This window comes from Calliphora vicina, chromosome 1 (genome assembly GCF_958450345.1).
Source record: "Calliphora vicina chromosome 1, idCalVici1.1, whole genome shotgun sequence".
Taxonomy (NCBI): Eukaryota; Metazoa; Arthropoda; class Insecta; order Diptera; family Calliphoridae; genus Calliphora; species Calliphora vicina.
Window position 1 is genome coordinate 4955074 of NC_088780.1, and position 24293 is coordinate 4979366.

General features: G+C 30.6%; 1 protein-coding gene and 4 non-coding genes across 5 annotated transcripts; 2 read left to right on the forward strand and 3 right to left on the reverse strand.

The window, feature by feature from the left end:
* Positions 1–11018: 11018 nt before the first annotated feature.
* On the reverse strand, positions 11019–11091 carry TRNAV-AAC (transfer RNA valine (anticodon AAC)). The gene has a single exon. It is a non-coding gene; the product is annotated as a tRNA-Val (tRNA).
* A 956-nt stretch (positions 11092–12047) lies between these two features.
* Positions 12048–12120, reverse strand: TRNAV-AAC (transfer RNA valine (anticodon AAC)). Its single transcript has one exon. It is a non-coding gene; the product is annotated as a tRNA-Val (tRNA).
* A 3439-nt stretch (positions 12121–15559) lies between these two features.
* On the reverse strand, positions 15560–15632 carry TRNAA-AGC (transfer RNA alanine (anticodon AGC)). The gene has a single exon. It is a non-coding gene; the product is annotated as a tRNA-Ala (tRNA).
* Positions 15633–15920: 288 nt separating this feature from the next.
* Positions 15921–15993, forward strand: TRNAV-AAC (transfer RNA valine (anticodon AAC)). The gene has a single exon. It is a non-coding gene; the product is annotated as a tRNA-Val (tRNA).
* Positions 15994–18777: 2784 nt separating this feature from the next.
* Positions 18778–20598, forward strand: LOC135949065 (uncharacterized). Its single transcript, XM_065498523.1, has 6 exons — positions 18778–18973; positions 19041–19490; positions 19606–19783; positions 19857–20053; positions 20143–20393; positions 20458–20598. The coding sequence occupies exons 1-6, from the start codon at positions 18778–18780 to the stop codon at positions 20596–20598; spliced, it is 1413 nt and encodes a 470-aa protein (XP_065354595.1).
* Positions 20599–24293: the final 3695 nt, after the last annotated feature.

The window sequence follows — 24293 nt, forward strand, 5'->3', positions numbered from 1 at the left end:
AATATGGCCTTAAACAAAGAAAAAGTCGGTCCATATTTGTATATATTGCAGGCTTTCATAAATATTAAACTAGATTTTAGAGTAGACTTTACACTAGACTTTACACTAAACTTTACACTAGTATTCACAATAGACTTTACACCAGACTTTAGACTAGACTTTACACTAGACTTTACACTAGAATTTGGACTAGACTTTAGACTAGACTTTAGACTAGACTTTAGACTAGACTTTAGACTAGACTTTAGACTAGACTTTAGACTAGACTTTAGACTAGACTTTAGACTAGACTTTAGACTAGACTTTACACTAGACTTTACACTAGACTTTACACTAGACTTTACACTAGACTTTACATTAGACTTTAGACTAGACTTTACATTAGACTTTAGACTTTACATTAGACTTTAGACTAGACTTTAGCCTAGACTTTACATTAGACTTTAACCTAGACTTTAACCTAGACTTTACACTAGACTTTAGACTAGACTTTACACTAAACTTTACACTAGACTTTTCACTAGACTTTACACTAGACTTTACACTAGACTTTACACTAGACTTTACACTAGACTTTACACTAGACTTTACACTAGACTTTAGACTAGACTTTACATTATACTTTAGACTAGACTTTACACTAAACTTTACACTAGACTTTACACTAGACATTACTCTAGACTTTACATTAGACTTTAGACTTTAGACTTTACATTAGGCTTTAGACTAGACTTTACACTAAACTTTACACTAGACTTTACACTAGACTAGACTTTACACTAGACTTTAGGCTTTACATTAGACTTTAGACTAGACTTTACACTAAACTTTACACTAGACACTACACTAGACTTTACACTAGACTTTACACTAGACTTTACACTAGACTTTACATTAGACTTTAGGCTTTACATTAGACTTTAGACTTTACATTAGACTTTAGACTAGACTTTACACTAAACTTTACACTAGACTTTACATTAGACTTTAGGCTTTACATTAGACTTTAGACTAGACTTTACACTAAACTTTACACTAGACACTACACTAGACTTTACACTAGACTTTACACTAGACTTTACACTAGACTTTACACTAGACTTTACATTAGACTTTAGGCTTTACATTAGACTTTAGACTAGACTTTACACTAAACTTTACACTAGACACTACACTAGACTTTACACTAGACTTTACACTAGACTTTACACTAGACTTTACACTAGACTTTACACTAGACTTTACATTAGACTTTACATTAGACTTTAGACTTTACATTAGGCTTTAGACTAGACTTTACACTAAACTTTACACTAGACTTTACACTAGACTTTACATTAGACTTTAGACTTTACATTAGACTTTAGACTTTACATTAGGCTTTAGACTAGACTTTACACTAGACTTTAGAGAAAATTATCATCAGTTCTTCTGTTATGAATGATCTCTGACACCCAGAATTACTGGATGGGTATGCAGTAGAAAATTAAGCTTTTGAGGATACAGGTAGCAAAATTTTTTTTCCAATTTTCGAGTGTATTGCAGTAATGTATCATTACCACAACATATTTTTGTAGAATTTAGAATAGAAAAACAAGCAAATTGCTACATAAAAAATTAACAATTGTTGTTTTTTTTCAGGTTTTGTAACGTAATGACCAAATCATAACTCATGGCCAAATATTAACATTATCATTTACCAAACAGACATACATTAATAACACACATACATACATACATACATACATATGTACATACATTCATACTTAAAAGGATCAACATTTGAAATGGTCACCCAATACTCATAACATCAGTGAATACTCTTAAATACAAAAAAAAACCAACAAATGATAATCTTCCTTAGGGATGTGTAGCCAAAAACAAGAAATTTGCCACATTATAATAGAAACTGACCACACAACAACTAAATGTACAAAGTGGACAAATACTACTCAAATACAACATAGAAAAACACAGTAAATTTGCCATAGAACATAAAAATACCCTTATTACTTTTCTACAGATTAACATTTTTGCACACCCAGCAAGAAAAATACAAGACCAAAAAAAAACAAAAAAATCGGCATAAAAAAGTGCCATAATCTACACTTGTATGGACAAGAGATACAAATAAGGATTTGTAGTCTCCGAGAAGCAAAAACAACACCAAATCAACAACTAAACTGACGACATAAACACCCAACCAAAATTTCCAAAACAACCGCTGTCACTGTCCTGCTGACAGTTAAGTGGTTTAGGGCGATAAAATGGCTATAATGACATGATTCTTTCTTAAATATATAAAAAAAACAACCAAAGACAACAACAAATTCTAAAAAAACCAGCACCAATTTCCATTTTTAAGCAAAAAAAATAAAAAATAGGTGAGACTTGGTTACCCAAACACCATCATTACAACACAACAAATAAAGACAAAAGATATCCAACATTTGCTTTTTTTTATAATGCCACCACATAAATTACAATATTACAACATGCTATTAAAAATACTTCTTCTTTTTTCATTCGAACGCAAATAACATTTGATTTGCAGAGGGACTGTGAGGCAGCACAAGGAAGGAAGAAGCAAAAATCAATCGATATCATTAGAATTGCGATGTTTATCTCAATTGAAGTATTGCCTGGATTTACTAACAACCCAACTTTATTCTGTGGAAAACTAAATATCAGCAGCCAGCCGTCGAGCCAGCATATCTAACTAACAATAATGTACAAGCTTACATAAATATACATATTACCCTATTAACTAAGGTACAGTGGGACCAATAGTCAGATTGTTTAAAGTTAATTCAAATTGCAATTATCCTTTGTAAGAGAAAGGGAGCTAGAAAACCTTCATGTTCAATATCACGCCTTTTTAGACTATAATTTACACCAAACTTTAGACTAGAATTTAGACTAGACTTTAGACTAAACTTTACGCTAGACTTTAGACTAGACTTTAGACTGGAATTGACTTTAGAATAGACTTTAGACTAGACTTTAGACTAGACTTTAGACTTGACTTTAGACTAGACTTTAATATAGACTTTACTTAGACTTTACACTAGACTTTACACTAGACTTTACACTAGACTTTAGACTGGACTTGACTTTAGACTAGACTTTAGACTGCACTTGACTTTAGACTAGACTTTACACTAGACTTTAGACTAGACTTTAGACTTGACTTTAGACTAGACTGTAATCTAGACTTTACACTAGACTTTACTTAGACTTTACACTAGACTTTACACTAGACTTTAGACTGGACTTGGCTTTAGAATAGACTTTATACTACACTTTAGACTAGACTTTACACTAGACTTTACTCTAGACTTTACACTAGACTTTAGACTGGACTTGACTTTAGAATAGACTTTAGACTAGACTTTACTCTAGACTTTACACTAGATTTTAGACTAGACTTTAGACTTGATTTTAGACTTGATTTTAGACTAGACTTTAGACTAGACTTTACTCTAGACTTTAAACTAGACTTTACACTAGACTTTACACTAGACTTTACTTAGACTTTACACTAGACTTTACTTAGACTTTACACTAGACTTTACACTAGACTTTAGACTATACTTTAGACTTGACTTTAGAATAGACTTTAGACTAGACTTTACTCTAGACTTTGCACTAGACTTTAGACTGGAAGTGACTTTAGAATAGACTTTAGACTAGACTTTACTCTAGACTTTACACTAGACTTTAGACTTGATTTTAGACTAGACTTTAGACTAGATTTTACTCTAGGCTTTACACTACACTTTACACTAGACTTTACACTAGACTTTAGACTAGACTTTAGACTAGACTTTAGACTAGACTTTACACTAGGCTTTAGACTAAAATTTTAGAATAGGCTTTAGACTAGCACACCGATTGCTCACCAAAGCTTATTGTGAATTTGTTCCATTGGTTTGAACGTGCGAGAGATGGTTTGTTCGTTTCCGAAGTCGTGGATTTGACACGAAAGACAAAGATCGCCCAGGCGAGCTAAACAAGTTTGAAGACCAAGAATTGGAAGCATTTCTCCATGATGATTGTTGTAAAACTCAACAAGTGCTTGCAAAATCATTGAGAGCAACTAATGCAGCAATTTCAAAACGTTTGCGAGCAACATGGAAATTGGGTACGAACTGAAGCTGAGAGACCTTGAAAGACGATTTTGTATGTCTGAGATGCTGGTTGAAGGATATAAAAGAAAATCATTTTGGCACCGAATCATTACATGCAATAAAAAATGGATTCATTACGACTACCGTAAGAGAAGTCGTCCAACTAGCTGAATCGACACCAAAGCCAAAAATCCATGGCGTTAAGGTAATCCTCTGTATTTGATGGGATCAAAATGGTCCTATCGATTATACTATTTAGAAAGAATTTGCTGGGAAATTTTGCTTCGCCCGCTTTATAGTCCCGACCTTTCCGCGTTTGACTACAATTTGTTTCGATCCATGCAGAACGTTTTCTCTGGGATAAACTTCACTTTAGAACTGAGTATCCGAAATTGGCTTTATTCGTTCTTGGCCTCAAAAGATGAACAGTTATTTTGGCTTGGAATCCATAGCTAACAATGGCCATTACTTTGAATACATTTATAGTGTACAAATGCTTCAAAATAAAAGCTAATTATTTAAAAAATAAGCATTTTAAAGTCATACACCCAATAAATTAATTAATTCGATTAATATTTTGAAATAATATATTGATATGAGTCTTAAATATTGAAATAAATTCAGCTCAACTATTTGTAGGGGGAATAAATGAAAAGTTTAGTTTTTCTTTTTATTAGTTTTTTATAAAAACAATTTAGGATTTTTCACCCTCCTGAATCCGTGACTGACCTACGGCCATCATTGTTAGAAAATTGTAGAGCTTTTGTGAAAGAGAGTGATCAGGCGAACATTTAAATTACATACTTGCAACATTGCAATCTCAATTTCACCACTGTACCAAGACTTCTATTAAAAAATCAAGAAAAAACTTTGAATTTCTTCCCCCAGCTGGAGTGGGTAAGACACTCATTTACAAAACAAACGTTCATTTCGTTTCGTCTTCATGTTTTTTTTTCCATCTTCGATGTTTGTTTTAAATAAATCTACAAGTAGGTAAGAGAAAAAACTTTATCTTCATCGATTTGGTACGATTCGTTGGGGTTTGAGTTGTAAATAATGTCCGTTTGTACTTTTAAACGACTTCCTTTCATTTGTTGTTTTTATATTTTTATTTTCTTATTGTTGTTATGTTTTTTTTTTCTCTCGTACAGTTTTTTTTTTTTTTTTTGTATCTTATTGTTAAACTAAATTGTTTCAACGCCAATACATAATAGCAGCCACACCTCCTGCAAAGAAGGAGGCAAAGGGCAGTGGTGTGTTTTGGTTTAGGTATGGGTTTGCGTCAAAGATAGAAATCTTCAATTTCTTTTATTTTTTTGTGTAGTTTTTTATAGGAGTTTCCAATACAAACGTTGTCGAACACACATTTATTTAATGTTTTGTTTTATTTTGGTGTTTTCTTTTTAAGTTCTTCATAAGGACGACGATATTGCGAGGTATTTTATAAAAGTATCAATGAGAATTTTACACCCAAAAGAAATGTGGTTTTTGCTATATGGCAGGGGGCAAGAAAAACCAAATTACTGCCAAATAATAAAATGCGAATTTCTGTAATATAAATCGTTTTTCTATATTTGTGCTTGTCGATATGTATCAAACTAAGTATTTTGTGGTGGCTGGTTGTTCGTTTTTCCCAGTTACTTTTGTTTTGTAGTCTGCCATCATTTATTTATTTCTTTATTTCAAGCCGTATGGCATGGGTTAGCGGGCGTAAGTGTTGTTAGTCTTGTCAAACTGTCGCAAGAGGTTCTGCCAAGATAAATGGCTCTCTTAGCAAAATCCCAGGAGATATGTATCACCAGCAGCAAGCATTACATACTTCGTGGGTAAGGGAGTTAAACATTTAATGAAAACAACTAAACAGTTTTCCATGTCTTGTTTTATAAAGAATTTTTAACGGAAATCCGTTAAATATCCTGTTTTCCTAAGAAACGTGTTTAACATGATTTGAAACTCTTTTACATATGAACATGTTTGCCGGTTCAATTTATTTTCGGTTAAAAAACACCTTAGGATATTTAATAATGAATTATTTGTACGTATCTTTTGGAAATTTACACTAATTTTGTAATAAACATTCACTGAACATACACACATCATTATCAGCAACAGCAGCAGCAGTATCATCATTTTTATACGCATAAATGTTTAATGAAATTAGAATAAGACAAATGTGCCAGACATAGACGAATAAGTTTGATATTCGAGACATGGTGGAGCTATAGGATTATGAGGAAAGAGAGCTCTACTTTCTCTTGTTAACATCTAGTAGTTTCATTTCCACTAACAGGTAATTCTGAACAACGATTTAATTGGAGTCTTTTAGACTAGACTTTAGATTAGACTTTAGACTAGACTTTAGACTAGACTTAAGACTAGACTTTAGAATAGAATTTACACTAGATTTTATACTTTATACTAGACTTTGAGCTAGACTTTAGACTAGACTTAAGACTAGACTTAAGACTAGACTTTAGACTAGACATTGGACTATACTTTATACTAGATTTTGTACTTTATAGTAGACTTTAAGCTAGACTTAAGTCTAGACTTTAGACTAGATTTTAGACTAGACTTTAGACTAGACTTAGGACTAGACTATAGACTAAACTTTAGACTAGACATTGGACTAGACTTTAGACTAGACTTTAGACTAGACTTTAGACTAGACTTCAGACTAGACTTCAGATTAGACTTCAAACTAGACTTTAGACTAGACTTTAGACTGGACTTTAGACTAGACTTTAGACTAGACTTTAGACTAGACTTTAGACTAGACTTTAGACTAGACTTTAGACTAGACTTTAGACTAGACTTTAGACTAGACTTTAGACTAGACTTTAGAATAGACTTTAGACTAGACTTTAGACTAGACTTTAGACTAGACTTTAGACTAGATTTTAGACTAAACTTTAGACTAGACTCTAGACTTTAGACTAGATTCTGGACTAGACTTTAATTTAGATTAGACTTTAGACTAGACTTTAGACTAGATTTTAGACTGGATTTTAGTCTAGACTTTAGACTAGACTTTAGACTAGATTTTAGACTAGACTTTAGACTAGATTTTAGACTAGACTTAGACTAGATTCTGGACTAGACTTTAATTTAGATTAGACTTTAGACTAGATTTTAGACTAGACTTTAGACTAGACTTTAGACTAGACGTTAGACTAGACTTTAGACTAGACTTTAGACTAGATTTTAGACTAGACTTTAGACTAGACTTTAGACTAGACGTTAGACTAGACTTTAGACTAGACTTTAGACTAGATTTTAGACTAGACTTTAGACTAGACTTTAGACTAGATTCTGGACTAGACTTTAATTTAGATTAGACTTTAGATTTTAGACTAGACTTTAGACTAGATTTTAGACTAGACTTCAGACTAGACTTCAGACTAGATTTTAGACTAGACTTTAGATTAGACTCTGGACTAGACTTTAGACTAGATTCTGGACTAGACTTTAATTTAAATTAGACTTTAGACTAGATTTTAGACTAGACTTTAGACTAGATTTTAGACTAGACTTTAGACTAGACTTTAGACTAGACTTTAGACTAGACTTTAGACTAAACTTTTCTAGATTTTAAACTAGCCTTAGACTAGACTTTAGACTAGATTTTAGACTAAACTTTAGACTAGACGTTAGACTAGACTTTAGACTAGATTTTAGAATAGACTTAGACTAGACTTTAGACTAGACTTTAGACTAGACTTTAGACTAGACTTTAGACTAGAGTTTAGACTAGACTTTAGACTAGACTTTAGACTAGACTTTAGACTAGACTTTAGACTAGACTTTAGACTAGACTTTAGACTAGACTTTAGACTAGACGTTAGACTAGACTTTAGACTAGACGTTAGACTAGACTTTAGACTAGACTTTAACAGCTGCTTTCAACATGTATCATGTTTATGAAAATTTCCATCAGTAGAAACGTCTACTTATCAACACTATTGATAACACGGTGTTACTAACATTGTTTATAAGTATTACAAGATTAACTGTGAAATAGCTTTAAAAGCTCTAGGTGATCATTGTGGAAATAGAACCTTCTAGTATTTCCGTTAGGTTATTCATGAAACCTCTAGAAGATAGCGCTATATAAATAGTAACAGCGTATTGTGTGCTAGTGCTAGTGTATTCTCGCAAGTTATAAAGTTTTTTTTTAACTTCAAAGAGAGTGACTATTTAAATTGTTGCGTAAATTTAAAGAATCCGACGTATTTAAAGGAAATAAACCACCGTTTTTAAAAGGTAAAAACTTAACAATACTGATTTCATTATCATTGGCAAATGACTTAATGCACTAGAAATTCCTACCACATTGTAGAGTGCAAATACAAATGATTTTAAATAACTTAAAATGATGCCATTACAATGATAGTAATGCCACTTATTTACTAAACATCCAAATAACCAGTCAACCAACCAAAAACCAGACAATACGAGATCCATAACATTTGCATAACTAAGAACTGTTCTAAATATACACTCCTAATTGGCTGTGATAGCACCCGAGGGAGTTGTAATGTTGTCAATGACAGTCGTCGGACAAAAACTGTTTTACATTGAAAAATACCAAGCAACTCGTATACAAAGAAATAAAATAAAATGTTTTTTTTAACATTCATTGGGAAAACACAAGCACTAACTGCTTACACATATCCTTATATAAAAAACAAATGTACTCAGGAATGAGTTAATATTTAAGGCCGTATAGCTGCTGACCAGCATCCTTTTTTTTTTGCCAGTAAAGTATCTAATACTTACATCTACTGATGACGGGTTAAAGCTAATAAAACTAAAAGGGCCTGTTGTTTTTTGGCATTTTATATGCTGAAACATGTTTGGTATCATTATCAGCGTAATCCTCATTTTATTTTTCTACTTTTTTTTGAAGTTCATTGGTTTATCCTGCCTGCTTTTACCCAAAATGGTCTCTGCCTTTATAGCCAGCCGGCTTTATTGCTCTAAACATGGTTATTTTGCAGTTTGTCGTACAAATTGTGGGTTTATTTGTTAAGCGAGTTTATTATTTGCGTTTATATTATTAGATTTTTGGTTTTTGTGGGTTCTTTCGTTTTATTTATTTTTTTTTTGTTTGTAGCCACCGAAATAAATAAATAAATGTATAAAATATTAAGTTGATTTTAGAAATGGGTTACGCTTTTGGTTATGGCCTTTATCTTACATTTAGCCAAGGCTAATCGCTTTACACGCTTGAATAAAAACCACCAAATTAACATTTGGTTAATGCGTTAACAAATCAAAAGAAAATAATGTTTTGTGGTCAAATAAATTATATACAATAGTAGTAGATGGAGTAAAATGCTGATTGTAAATGTTATTATATCCTGGCTAGCGAAATCCAGACTTCCTGCAGGCGGATATTTATAGATATGGAAACAAACTTATTAAGTAATTTATAATGCTTTCACAAATATGCTTTTATTGGGAAATTACAGTGATCACATTTATTACATCGTTGGCTGTAGGACCTGAAGTTTCCGAGAAAATTATTCACCCCTATCGTGAAAAACATGTGAAATTTATGTTCCCATGAAATATTCATTTCCCTCGAAGGGAAAATTGCTATCGTGATATTCCCCTAAACTTTTCATTCACAATAGTTGATTTTGTTCGTAGCAGCTGTTTATTGTTTACAAAATTTCATCTAAAAATTTCACAACATGGGGAATTTTTTCACGTGAACAAAGTTTATGAACGAAAAATGGGAAATGGGAACATACTTCATGTGAAATTTTGATTCGCGATAGGGGTGAATATTTTATATTTTCACTCCAGAATCAGATTTTCGTCCTCTAGTTACCATTAAAATTGGACTTTTAGGATTTCACCCACAAATCAATTGGCCTTTTAAGTTTTCTCCAAATTTATTGGAAAATAAAAGTGATCACAGATTTTTGTATTTTTGCCTCTAGGACCTCTAGTTTCCGAGAAAATCAACTTTTATTACGAAATAAAGGTGATCACAGATTTTAGTCTATTTGGCTCTAGAGTAGGGTGATCGGCCGGTTGTATATTCTTTATCATAAGTATAAGATCTTTGATATAAAATAAAACTTATTTTCTTCTTATTTCTAGGCGTTTTAATATTTTGCCAAAAAACCGGTTAACCGGTTATTATTAAAAAATCGAAACCGAAACCGGTTTATATTAAATTGCAATTTTTCGAAGATACCGAAAACCGGTTTCTAAAAAATGTCGAAGAATCGATCACCCTACTCTAGAGCCTCTATATTTAATACTTTTTATACCCTTCACCATGAGTGATAAGGGTATAATATAAGTTTGTCATTCCGTTTGTAATTTCTACATTTTTCATTTGAGACCCCACAAAGCATATAAATTATAGATCGTTATAGATAGCGGAGTCGATATAGCCATGTCCGTCAGTCCGTCTGTATGTTGAAATCAACTTTTCGTAGTCAACAAATTACTTTAATACACGATTCATACATCAATATATCCGCTATACACCCGGTCGATTACTACTTAAAATCGAGAAAATCGGCTAACAAATGGCTGAGATATAAAGAAAAAATCAGGATAACCTCGATTTTTGACATATTATTGATCTATATCTGGATTACTAAGTCAATATAGATATCTAATGATGATATTTCAAAGTCCTTTGCAACGACGCCATTGTAAGTTGAACCTACAATGGGTTAAAATCGAGAAAAATATAATTTTAACCCGAATTTTTTTCCCCCAAAAAAATTTTTTTTAAAAAATAAAATTTGAAAAAATTTTGAGAGTTTAAAAAAAAAAATATTTTTTTTAACTAAAAGTATACAAGATTCGTCATACTTGTTAATACGTTTTTTTAATAGGATTTAAAAAAAAATTGTTGTGTGTTTCCGCCCGGGATCGAACCGGGGGCCTTCCGCGTGTTAGGCGGATGTGATAACCACTACACCACGGAAACTATATCTATCGGGTGATTTTTAAAAAGTTTTATATAAATTATGTGAGAAAGGGTATTTCAATAACACGTTCATGTTTTGCTTTCAAGTTTTTATTAGACTTTAATTCATAAAAATGGTTTACAATTCACAAAAAGTACGATTCAAATTTTCAAAACTTGAAATGGAAAACTTGAACTTGTAACCCTTAAGTAAGCCAATTAACTACAGTTGAAATTTGAATTATCATACATACATACATCTAATTAATAAAAACAATCTTTCTAATCTTTTATACCCTTCACCAAATTATACTTTATAATAAAAATTTTAAATATTTAAAAAATTTAAAAAAAAATTTAAATTTTCTTATTTTTAAATTTATCAGTAAAAAAATGGCAAACATTCTTTTAAAAAAATTGTTTTTAATTTTAAATTTTAATTTTTTTTATATATTATGACAAAAAAAATTTTTGGTGAAAATAAATTCGGGTTAAATAATATTTTTCCCGATTTTGACCCATTGTAGGTCCGTCTTACTATACGTCGTTGCAAAGGTCTTTGAAATATATACATAGTATATCATTAGATATCCATATTGACTATATTAATGACATAGTAATCAAGATATACATATGTATATCAAAAAATAAAGTTGTCCTGGTTCTATCTTATATCTCAGCCATTTGATGGCCGATTTTATCGATTTTAAATAGCAACCGAACCGGATCTATAGCGACATGACTATATCGACTTCGCTATCTATAACGATCCAGAATATATATAATCTGTGGGGTCGCGAATGAAAAATGTTGAAATTATAATAACTCTCGTCCAGGACTTGTCAGATATCCAGTATGTTGTCATAATTTGTGATAAAAACAAGAAGTTATAAAGTATTATTTTTCATAACTATTCAAAATATTTTATTTCCGCATAATTTTATAGTTTAGAAAATAAGAAAAAAAAAATTGTTGTGTGTTTCCGCCCGGGATCGAACCGGGGGCCTTCCGCGTGTTAGGCGGATGTGATAACCACTACACCACGGAAACAGTTGTTAACCGTTAGTTTAAAAGCAAATCTAATTTATTTCATAGTCATTAAAAATAAAATAACAATTTAAATAATAATTTTCTATTTATAAAAACCTAAATTTACTTCAATTATTTTTAACACTTTCCACTTAATCTTTGACCTTTTAAATGGCACAATGAGCCAGAGTAAATTTCTTGATTTTATTTTATTCTTTCTATTTTAATTTTGTTTTGGTCATCAAAACAAATTTATATTAATGTAATTAGATTTTTGGCGATTGCGTTTAACCCTCTTAAAACCATTAGCAAAGAAAAACAACAAAAGGCAACAATAAACAACACAAATTTATATAGATTTTCACAAATGCTGAAAAGACAGAACAGACTTGTATTTGTATACTTTTGCTCTTCCTGCTGGCAGCCAGCACTCAAGCAAAAGTTTAGGAAAACACTACACCGTGGAATAACATTAGAAAAACAACAATAACAACAAAGTGTGTTGCTAACAAAAACAAAACTAAAAGTGCAAAAGAAGGAAGGAAGGAAGGAGCAAGAGAAAATCAGCAGAGTGGGAGGCAAAAATAAGCACTAAAAAACTTTTGTTTAGCAAGTGCTTACCGAAGCAGCTTTTCTCGTTTTTCTTTCTTTTTTTTTCTTCATCTCTACAATCAAATGCTTTTGCCATTAAAACAAGGAAAAAAAATTAAATAAAAACAAAAAAGCAGCAACTAAAAAGGATAAAGATGGAAAAAAGGATACTTGAGCTAATGTTATTCTTGATTTTTTCCAATTTCTTTTATACATCTCCACACTTGCAGTTGAAATGTTAGTAAAATTCTTCGAATTAATTAAGGTCAAAGTCAAAAGTAAAAATAGCAACACTCGCATATAATGCACATCTCGTTTTGAGTGTAAAATTTAAAGTTTATTTAGACGAAGGTAACGAGAAAAGATAATGAAATCGCTGTAGGGATTTTAAAGTTTTTTTTTTCATTTTCGAGGTCCCATTTTATATTTAAAATAATAAAACTTTTTTCATCATTTTTAATTGTTAACATTTTGTTGACATATTGCTGAAGAATTTTAAACAATTAATAAAAAATATTTAAACGTTAAATTCATACAAAAAATAATTATTTGGAATTTAAAACAAGAACAATTTAAATTTTGTTTTCATTACTTTTGTCTTCCCTTTTTTATTTATTTGAGCATATTTCGCATATTTATGCTATTTTTCAATTAAAATCAAATTGTTTTTCTGTCTGCATACATCGTTTTTTACTTTTTTTAATGTTTATTTAGGACTTGGAGTATTATTATTTTCTGTTGGGTGCAAAATACACATTTGAATGTTGCTTTTTGAAAACAACATTCAAAAAAAAAATTATATTAGTAACTAACTTGGCTGGGTGGGTGGTTAGATTTAGTACATGGCAGCGATTGGTTGGTATTTGTGTTAAGTGGGATTTAATTTTTATGTGGGAGAGATACAAGTTTTTCTTCATATGCTTAAAAGGTTTTTTAAAATTGTTGTTGCTTCTCAAAAAATAAATAAAATATGCATTCATTTGCAGATGTTTTAAAGAATCACTAGAACAGAACTAGAACAGAACTAGAACAGAACTAGAACAGAACAGAAAAGAACTAGAACAGAACTAGAACAGAACTAGAACAGAACTAGAACAGAACTAGAACAGAACTAGAACAGAACTAGAACAGAACTAGAACAGAACTAGAACAGAACTAGAACAGAACTAGAACAGAACTAGAACAGAACTAGAACAGAACTAGAACAGAACTAGAACAGAACTAGAACAGAACTAGAACAGAACTAGAACAGAACTAGAACAGAACTAGAACAGAACTAGAACAGAACTAGAACAGAACTAGAACAGAACTAGAACAGAACTAGAACAGAACTAGAACAGAACTAGAACAGAACTAGAACAGAACTAGAACAGAACTAGAACAGAACTAGAACAGAACTAGAACAGAACTAGAACAGAACTAGAACAGAACTAGAACAGAACTAGAACAGAACTAGAACAGAACTAGAACAGAACTAGAACAGAACTAGAACAGAACTAGAACAGAACAAGAACAGAACTAGAACAGAACTAGAACAGAACTAGAACAGAACTAGAACAGAACTAGAACAGAACTAGAACAGAACTAGAACAGAACTAGAACAGAACTAGAACAGAACTAGAACAGAACTAGAACAGAACTAGAACAGAACTAGAACAGAACTAGAACAGAACTAGAACAGAACTAGAACAGAACTAGAACAGAACTAGAACAGAACTAGAACAGAACTAGAACAGAACTAGAACAGAACTAGAACAGAACTAGAACAGAACTAGAACAGAACTAGAACAGAACTAGAACAGAACTAGAACAGAACTAGAACAGAACTAGAACAGAACTAGAACAGAACTAGAACAGAACTAGAACAGAACTAGAACAGAACTTCAAAAGCACCGGCCCATAAATGCGAGTTTTATTTCATTTTAAATCGGATATAAGGAATAGAGTAGAGAACGCAGCCTTGCGTTCTGAACTCGTTTTATCTCTGAGAAAGTCGAGAGATTTCTTAATCGATAAGTCTTTTCTATTTAATTATGAATCAATTCCTTTAAAATGTTATTCATTTATTACTGTTTTGTTGTTTAGTAATGTAAATGTTTAGGGTATGTCTGTCGGTATTTAAAAAAAATTTAAAACTACCGCCAAAAAAACACTTGAAAAAACATAACACAATGTCTTCTCTACCGACAAAAAAAACTCCAAGTGATATGATGATAAAAGTTTTATATTTAGCACCACATAAATCTTTTATGGTTTAACGAATAAATTTTTGATTTATAATACCGTTAAACAAGATGGTTGCCACAACTTGAAACTTTTGCATTTTCGCTTACGTCTTTTTTTTGTTGGTTTGTTTTGTTTATATTTTTTGAAAACATTTCAATTTATTTAAATAATTGCAAGAAGTATTTGTGTATGATTAATACTCGTACGATGGATTAAATGGCTTAATTTAGTATTGAGAGAAATACAGAAACTAAAAAAGATATTGCCTTTAATTTGTAATTGCAAAATTTTTGTTGAATCAACATTTTATCGAAATTAATTGTAAGAAATTCCAGTTAATTGTCTGTCTGTCTCTGTGTTGGCGTTTTATTTAATTATTTTTATTATTTATGTCCTGTCTAAAATTTGAAATGGGTCAATAATATTAAGGGATAATTGGTAAATGCTGTCTGTCGTCTAGTTACAATAATATTTTCGCTGACAAAGTTATTAATTTCTGGTATATTTGACGCCAAAAGATTTTAAAAGCAAAATAGCAATAAACCAAAGGGTAAAACTTATTAATTAAATTAATAGAAGAAAAAACACTTAAAAAAGAATTAATAATCAATATTAATAAATCTGAGAAATTAAAAAGTAAATCTGGAGATGCGGGGCATCGATCCCCGTACCTCTCACATGCTAAGCGAGCGCTCTACCATCTGAGCTACATCCCCTGTTGTTGAAACTAAACAAATAGTGATATTTCTAGTTAATGTGTTTATAATATATTTCTAATACATTTATGTAATTCACAATATTGACAATCACTGTTATGACCTTAATATGTTTGTGTATGATTTAATTTCTAATTAAAATTCCATAGGCATTGTGTAAATTTTAGGTCACATTTCAATTTCTTTGTAAAAGAATGCGTAAGTTTTATTTTTTAGTTTTTAGGGTAATTCAAAAATTAGTTTTCTGACTGTAAAATGTTTGCATGTATTGACATAACGGTATTCACAGTTTCCGTGGTGTAGTGGTTATCACATCCGCCTAACACGCGGAAGGCCCCCGGTTCGATCCCGGGCGGAAACACACAATAATTTTTTTGTTGATATTTTTATTCAAAATTATGTTTTTTTAATGGATTTAAAACACTAACCCCCATTTTCTCAATATCTGATTATCGTTTTTCGTAACGATAAACCTCCAATTAACATTTGTTTGTATGAGAACTGTCAGTTTATCGTCACTATAAAAAATAATCAGAGATTGAGAAAATGGGGGTAATTATGCTAAACTTATAGGTTTTTCATAATTCCCAAAAATATTTTAAAAAAAAATCTAAAATCCCAGAAAACTACAGCACCTTAAATTGTAATAAATATCATCTGCATATTTAACTTACTATTATTGAGAATTAGAATGTTGTTACTGCAGTTATTAAAGATTATCAAAATAAGGAATTCCCAAATTTTGTTTTAAAATCCCAGAAAATTTTTACTAAAATTGTAATGAAATGGAAGAATTTATTTTTAATTTCTATGTTATTTTGTTAACATTTACCAAAAATTTATAAAATAACAACTTTTTTAAATTCCCAAAAAAAATTTTAAAATTTCCAAAATCCCCAAAAAAAATATGGATTTAAGAACACAAAATCAGTTTTTTTCAAGGTTTATAATTTAAAAATAATAAACGATACAAATAAAATAGATGTAGCGTGTTTCAACGTTGAAGTGTACATTGACTTGGGAATGCACGTTGTCAATAATTCCCAAAAATATATGTTTGTGACAACCATTTATATGATAAATGACTTACCATATTATGTTGCTCTCGGCTTATGGGTATCATAATCTGAGAACAACATATTATGATCAAATTATTCATCATATAAATGGTTGTCACAAACATATATTTGTTTACTGTAACCATATATATGGTTGATACAATCATGTGAATCGTAAATTAACCATATTATGGTTACCACAATCATGTAAATGGTTACTGTGACTATAATATTGTTAAAAATCTTGTAACAATATTGAAATGGTTACAGTAATCATGCCCAATTATATTTTTTCTCTGCGTGTAGGGTTGATTCTAATAAAAATTATTCGATTAATCGAAAAAAAATATATATTTTCTTTTCGAATTAATAACATTTTTCAATATAATAATTGTCAATTAATTAAATTAAAAAGTCTATATAAACAAAAATTTGGACAAAACTTCTCAGGGAAGCAAAACCAATAGCTTATAATTTAATTCCAAGTTGGTTACATTCAGAGCTGTAAATTAATCAATAATTTTTGAATTAATTTGCGAATTATTCATCCACTGAATTAGCAAATTTTTAATTAATTCTTTTCATACAAAAAAATTAATTAAATGAAATTTGAGTCAATTAAAATGAAGAGAATTGCAACTCAAATGAATTTGTCAAAGTGAATTGCAATTCATTTCCAATTCATTTGAATTGATTTTTAATTAATTCAAATAAATTAGAAAAAATAATTAGCAATTCCCATGATATATTGGAATTGCCAGGTATCGGCCGAATAGGAATTGAATTATTAGGTATCTGGAAAATCCTATCTAAATGAGAATATTTTGTTTATTTGCTAAAAGAAACTTAAAAGAAACTTCTTGAATTTTATTGCTTGATTTCATTCATTTGAATTGCAATTCATTGTTCTAATTCCAATTCAAACGGATTGGAAATGAATTGCAATTAGAGTTTTTCACTGGAATTTCGCAAAATTTTCAATAACGAAATCCTGCAAATTATTTTCTTTAGTTTTATGTGATGTTTTTTAACTTGACTTTTTCTATAAGATGCTTAAAGCTCCAAAACAAATGCAGAATATTCATACAACAAAAAAGACCAATAACAAATTCATTATTCAAAATATTCCTAAAACTGAATTTTCACGGCTGTCACAGAATTCTATTCCGGTCGAAAATGGAATTATTTTAGTATTTATAAAACCCCATGTCACACAATTCCATTCCAATCGAAAGTGGAATTATTTCCGTATTTTGCTTCTTTAGAAAAATTAAAACGAAAAATTCTAATTGCAATTCACTTTAACAAATTCATTTGAATTGGAAACGAATTGCAACTCCTTTTTCAAATTCATTTGAATTGGAACTGAATTGAAATTCAAGTCTGCCTAATTCGTTTGAATTGATTCCAATTGAATTCAATTACTTTTTATTGTGAAAAGAATTAATTCAAAATTTAGCTAATTCGTAACGAATTAAAATCCGAAAAGAATGATTCATTTACAGCTCTGTTTACATTTTATTAAGACACCAATATGAAAACCTTCTGACTACTAAAGACCTAGGAAACAGCAGAACGATTACATTGACACTGCTTGCAATCGCTTATTAGGCGGGGTCTTGATAGCCTGCTTTGACTAGATAGGTTGGATATGAGGAGAAATCTCTTGGTCTATTGAGCATATTGATAATGCTGGAGACAAAGAGTTTTATAGTTCGCATGTCGGGCTATCTGAAGTTCAATTTTATGTTCAGAGCATTTAACCAATGGACTCTTGTATTTGGAGGTGTGATGTTTAAATCTAATTGGGTATTAAAACAAAATTACAATATATTTGAAAGCCTGCAGATAGACGCAGATCCAGCTAAAGTAATGCAATAATAATCTTATGTTTCTCATATAATTTTTTATGATTTTAACCACCCCCTTTTTTGCTACTGTAACCTTGACGATACAACTACTTGTTTAATAAACAATTACAATAAATACTTCCCAGGAAAAGTTATACATTCGTTTTGAATACTTCCTAGTCATTAATAAAGCAATATAAACCATTTTAAATACTGATATAAGTAGATTGTTAAAGCATGGACTTTACCTATGTAGAATTTCCCTCGACGGTAAATTTCAACACCTTCAAAGCCTATTTTGAGCTCAACAAATGTAAACTACCCATCATTCATGGCAAAGCTTTAAATCATCCAGAAGGCATAGAAATTAAAACAAATCAAATAAAAACCCTAAGACATTTAGTATTGGATGCACTGCTAGAGAATTGGAGTGGTAAATACAAAAGCTACATATTTTAAACTCATACAATAAACTCAACACTTTCGCTTTTGTGCCACAGACAATCCCATCTTTAAAGAAATAGAACGTCAAGAGGACCGTAACTATATTTTAGCAAACTTGAATGTAAATCTTCCTCTAAAGATTTTAAGCTCATACATACAAGATGATTTCTTTTGGCGTAAAAGCTATCAACACCGTTGGAAGACTCTCTATTACATGCTATACACATATCAAAGCCAACCACCCAAACCAACGATGACGATGACAACATCCACCAAAACTTCCCCAACCCCAGAGCCGCTACAACAATTCTGCGTGAGGCAAGAAAAAAGAAAAACAAAACCTTGGATTAACATTTACATGGAACGACATCTGCAAGAGTTTATTGAAAATGTAACAACAACTGACTACGAACAGGAGAGTGTTCAGGCGACATTGGACATTTGTGCAACGTATATAAATCAATTGGAGATAAACTACCTACAGCCCAGCATGGAAGGGCACAATGGTAAGAAATAAAGGTCTGCTGGCAAAAGATGTTCTGTCACTTCTTTCTGTCTTTATTTTTTTTTTTGTATAAAATAGTAAATATAAAACGTATGTTTCTTATTGTTTTGTTTCAGATCACATTCCACTTGATTTCATTTTGAGAAATCTACCGGAATTGCATACATTACGTTTGACATATTGTACCAAGACTATAGGCACGCACTTCTATCTGGGCTGTAATATGTTATCGCGTCGTGATGCTTCACTGCTTGCCCGAGGACTACAGCAGTCTCATGAATTGGTAAATTTTTGGTAAGAACAAGTGTTATTTCTTTTCTTTCCACATGTTGATAAATGTTGTGTTCTTCTTTTTGTTTTCTTTTAGTTTACACAATTGTAAATTGGAACCCTATCAGTTGGGATTATTTGCTTATAGTTTAGACAAGGGTTGTCATTACCTGGCCTCCCTGTCCTTAGAACACTGTAGTTTGGGTGATGAAGGCATACGTCAGTTTTTAAGCTCCTGCAACAAGGAATCGTTTGGCACTTTGAAATATTTAGATTTAACCAACAATAAAATAAGTAAGTAACTAGATGTTATTCTCCAACTCTAATTCCAGTTCATTCATCTTTATTAATAGATAATTTAAAATGTAAATTTTAACTTCCAGCCTCCGAAGGTGCCTACTTTCTTAGCAAAGTCCTTAAAAGCTTAACGCTAGAAAAATTGATACTACGTTTGAATCCCATTGGCAGTGAGGGAGCTGCTTCAATTTTTACCGTATTGGATTATTTACCCATAACACAGTTAGACCTGGCCGGCTGTTCTCTAGACGCAACAATTACCAAACTATTCATGCAGCTAATAGTACAAAATAAAACTCTATGGTCCATAGATGTATCTAACAATTACTTGGGCCAGGTAAATATTTCTAAGAGTTTCTTAATTGTTAATGAAAAATGATATGAGTTATTATACTTTACAGGAATTTGGAAAACATTTATTCAAAGTTATTGGCTTTAATAAGACTTTAAAGAGTATGAATTTAAGCAATACTGGTCTGACTTTGGATATTTGTAAACAATTTCAGGAGATTCTAAAAAGAAGTCATTTAAAGAAGAGGTAGTGACAAATGATTGCAAATGATTTTATAAAAAAAAAACTAATTTCAAATATGTACAAATGCGAGCATGATGTAATAAGTAAGGTGAGAGCGTTTCGACAACAAACACAATATTTCTTGTTGACAAGAGCATAGGTTTTGTCAAAATTGAATTTGTCAAATAAAAAATAAACAAATTTTATTTTTGCATATTAACTAAAAAACGGCCGTTAAATTTTAATTATTTTTAAAAAAGAACAACGGGTTAGTAGTGCTTTATCCAAATTTCATTATATGAAATCTTTTTATTCACATTTTCATTCATTTTTTTTGATTTAAATTTTTTTTTCTTTGAAAATAAAATTTATTATTTTTTCAAAATAAATTTAGTTTGACAAAACACAAGCACTTTCAAAATAGATAAATAAAAATCAGCTGTGTTGTTGATTTCACCTTAGTGCAACCTGAATGCGAGTCATTAAAATATTGTTGGAATGTTAAACAAATATTTATGTTGGTGTGATATTAGCTATGTTCAATAACTAAAAGTTGTTACTAGTTAGTAACAATTGTTACTGGAAAAGCGTTCATTAACTCAAAATACTTGCAAGTAGAGAAAAATTCAAGAGCGTATAAATTTTAAAGAGTTTTCTCTCGTTGCAAACTATTACAAGTTCTATTTTGAACTCGTAATAGTTAGCAGCTTATATTTCATATGTTTTGTGTTATTTATTTTCAATTTTATTTTTGTGGTGAAAAAATATAAAAAAAAGAATTTTCAATAAAATTGAAGAAAATGTGAGTATTTATACATTTTAAAAGAAATAAAATATGAAAATTGTGTGTATAAATCAATTGTTACTGGAAAAGCGTTCATTTACTTTTTACTATTTTTGAGATTTTAAGAGAGTAATCTTGTAAAATTTGATTTTATTCTCTCGTTGCAAGTATTTACTGGGAAAGTAAATGAACAGACCTATTATTTGTGGTGTCGAACCGATATTAAAATAATATTCAAATAGTACTCGTAGGTCCGAATTACTATGACGTTATATACGTTGTTGGATAGGTCTTTGAAATATCTATCATTAGATATCCATATTATCCAGATATAGATAGAAAATCGAGGTAGTCGAGGTTTTTTGCTTACATCGCAGCCATTTTTGAGCCGATTTTCTTGATTTTGAATGGTAACCGAACCGGAATAAATTACAAACTTATATATACTCTTGTCCAGACGTGGATCCCGGCCAACCATCATTAAGAAATTATTTTAGATTTCTCCCCTAATTCCTTTTTTATAATTAAATTTTGGAATTTCCTTATTTTCACTCCCTGAATCCGCGCCAGCCATTGCCACTCATGCTGAAGGGTATAAAAAGATTAATACAATAACAACAGATGCTTATATGGAACAATTTGAGTACTTCTGAATATCGAATGTTTTTGAGGTTGTCCCTAATTTTGTTCTATAACTTTTTTATAATAAACCGATTTTGCGGAGTTTCACTTAAGATAACGTTAAACATTCAAAGTGAATCACATTCATTTCGGTTTAGTATTTTGCACCTGATCGTGTTTGAAACAGGCGGACTGCAACAAGGCGAATTCATTACAGGTTACGTTAAAAAGCCCTTATACCCTTCACCTTCGTGAGAATGGTTTATATAAGTTTGTCATTCCGTTTGTAATTTATAATAATTCTGGATCCTTATAGATAGAGGAGTCGATTAAGCCATGTCCGTCTGTCTGTGGAAATCAATTTTCTGAAGACCCCAGACATGCTTTCGAGAAGTTTCCTATTTAAAATCAGCAAAATTGGTCCACAAACTCGATTTTTTACCTATTTTTGACCTATATCTGGATTACTAAGTCATTAATATAGACAATATGGATATCTAATGATAGATATTTTAACGACGTATAGTAAGTAATAAGTTGGACCTACAATGGGTCAAAATCGGATAAAATAGTTTTTAAGCCGAATTATTTTTTTCACAAAAAAAAAAACATTTAAAATTTAAAAAAAAAAATTTTAAATTAAAAAAAAAAAAAAAATTAAAATAACAATTCGAAAAAAAATTGTTTACTTAAAAATATTTAAAATTTTTATTTTGAAGTATAATTTGGTGAAGGGTATATAAGATTCGGCACAAACGGCATATAGCTCTCTTACTTGTTTACTCTATATGTTTTCTCACTTCTAGCTATCAATGTTTGTTTACATTTGCTTGTTAATTTAAATACGAGTGTGGGTCAATAAGTCCGCGATTTTTTAAATTTCCCTTCTCTTAACGGAAAGGGCAATACTGCTCCGTTCAGCAGGCATGTGTCAGTTGACTCCCGTCAAAAATTTGAATAAGCTGAGTCATTTAGTTTGTGTTTGACAGCCATGGATAGCAGGTGACCTAGTGACTTGAGAAGAAATGGGAAAAAGTGAATTTCGTCTGCTCATTAAGCATTATTTTTTGAGGAAAAAAAACATCATTCAATCCAAGGCTAAGATTAATAAATACTATGGAAACTCTGCACCATCAATTCAATGATAAAAAAGTGATTTACTGAATTTCGTTGTGCCGTACAAGGAAGATGCCGAACGTTCAGGAATCCAGTTGAGGTCTCTACACCCGAAACAATTGAAAAAAGATGTGGTATTGGCCGATCGGAGATTGAAAATTTCCATGTCAAAAATCCATGAATTAGGCTCCCTCTTCCGCCCTATTCTCTGGATTTAGCCCCGCAGTTTCCAAACCTGAAGAAATGTCTCGGCGGAAAGAGATTTGACTCCAGCGTTGAAATCATCTCTTGATCTATTATTATGACCTCACCAATCTTTTTTTTTTAGAAAGGATAAAAAATTGAAGAAATTTTGGACAAAGTGCATAGAGCTCAAAGCTCATCATCTGGTTCTATAAATATGTCAATAAACAAAAAACAGAAGAAAATTTCAAAATGATTGTGGTTTGGAAAGAGGGACAAATATATATCACACTCGTTGCCTATTGAAAATTGTATTTTTTATCTCGCTCTGCACGTCAAAATAACCTATAAATAAATTCGCCTTGGATTGAAGTAGTTAAATCCACCAATCATTTCATAAGAGACAATTTGTTTGCTCATATCTCAGTAATTTGCGCAATATTTTTTCAAATTCTTCCCTAGTTTTAATAACCAATATCATAGAGCTCTTTATTACAAATATTTGTATTAAACAATATTTCTTTTTTTATACATATTTTGATCCACAACAAAAAAAATAAAACAGCAATATGAATAGTCAAATTTTGTTGAATTTCGTTTTTACTGCAGATGCCATTAAATTGCGTATCCTTGTTCAATGTTACGTTAAGTGTCATAAAAATAATTCATAATAAATTGCTTAAAATAAATACAACGTACACATGCAAAATACTATACAAAACATAGATACAAAAAAGTTCCATCAACAAGACGTTGGAAATGCTGATGCTGGGTAAAGAATAAAAAGGCAATCAAGAAAAGAAAAAATATATAATAAAGAAAATATACTGTTTATAAGGTGTATAATTTGGCCATAATAATGCTTGTCATGAAAATTCAGTATGGTTATTAATTTTATTTCCAAATAATTTTCTAAAGCTTAAAAAGAACAGTTCCTCAACCTTATACTAAAGATAGATATTTAACTTTTATATAAAAAAAATGTTTATATTTAACTATATAGACAATTTCAACCACAC

Excerpts from the sequence above, each read along its gene's own strand:
- LOC135949065 (XM_065498523.1), top strand. The coding sequence starts at position 18,778 with ATGGACTTTACCTATGTAGAATTTCCCTCGACGGTAAATTTCAACACC. Across the intron at positions 19,784-19,856 it reads CATGAATTGGTAAATTTTTG|TTTACACAATTGTAAATTGG; the intron begins GTAAGAACAAGT and ends GTTTTCTTTTAG. Across the intron at positions 20,054-20,142 it reads TTTAACCAACAATAAAATAA|CCTCCGAAGGTGCCTACTTT; the intron begins GTAAGTAACTAG and ends TTTAACTTCCAG.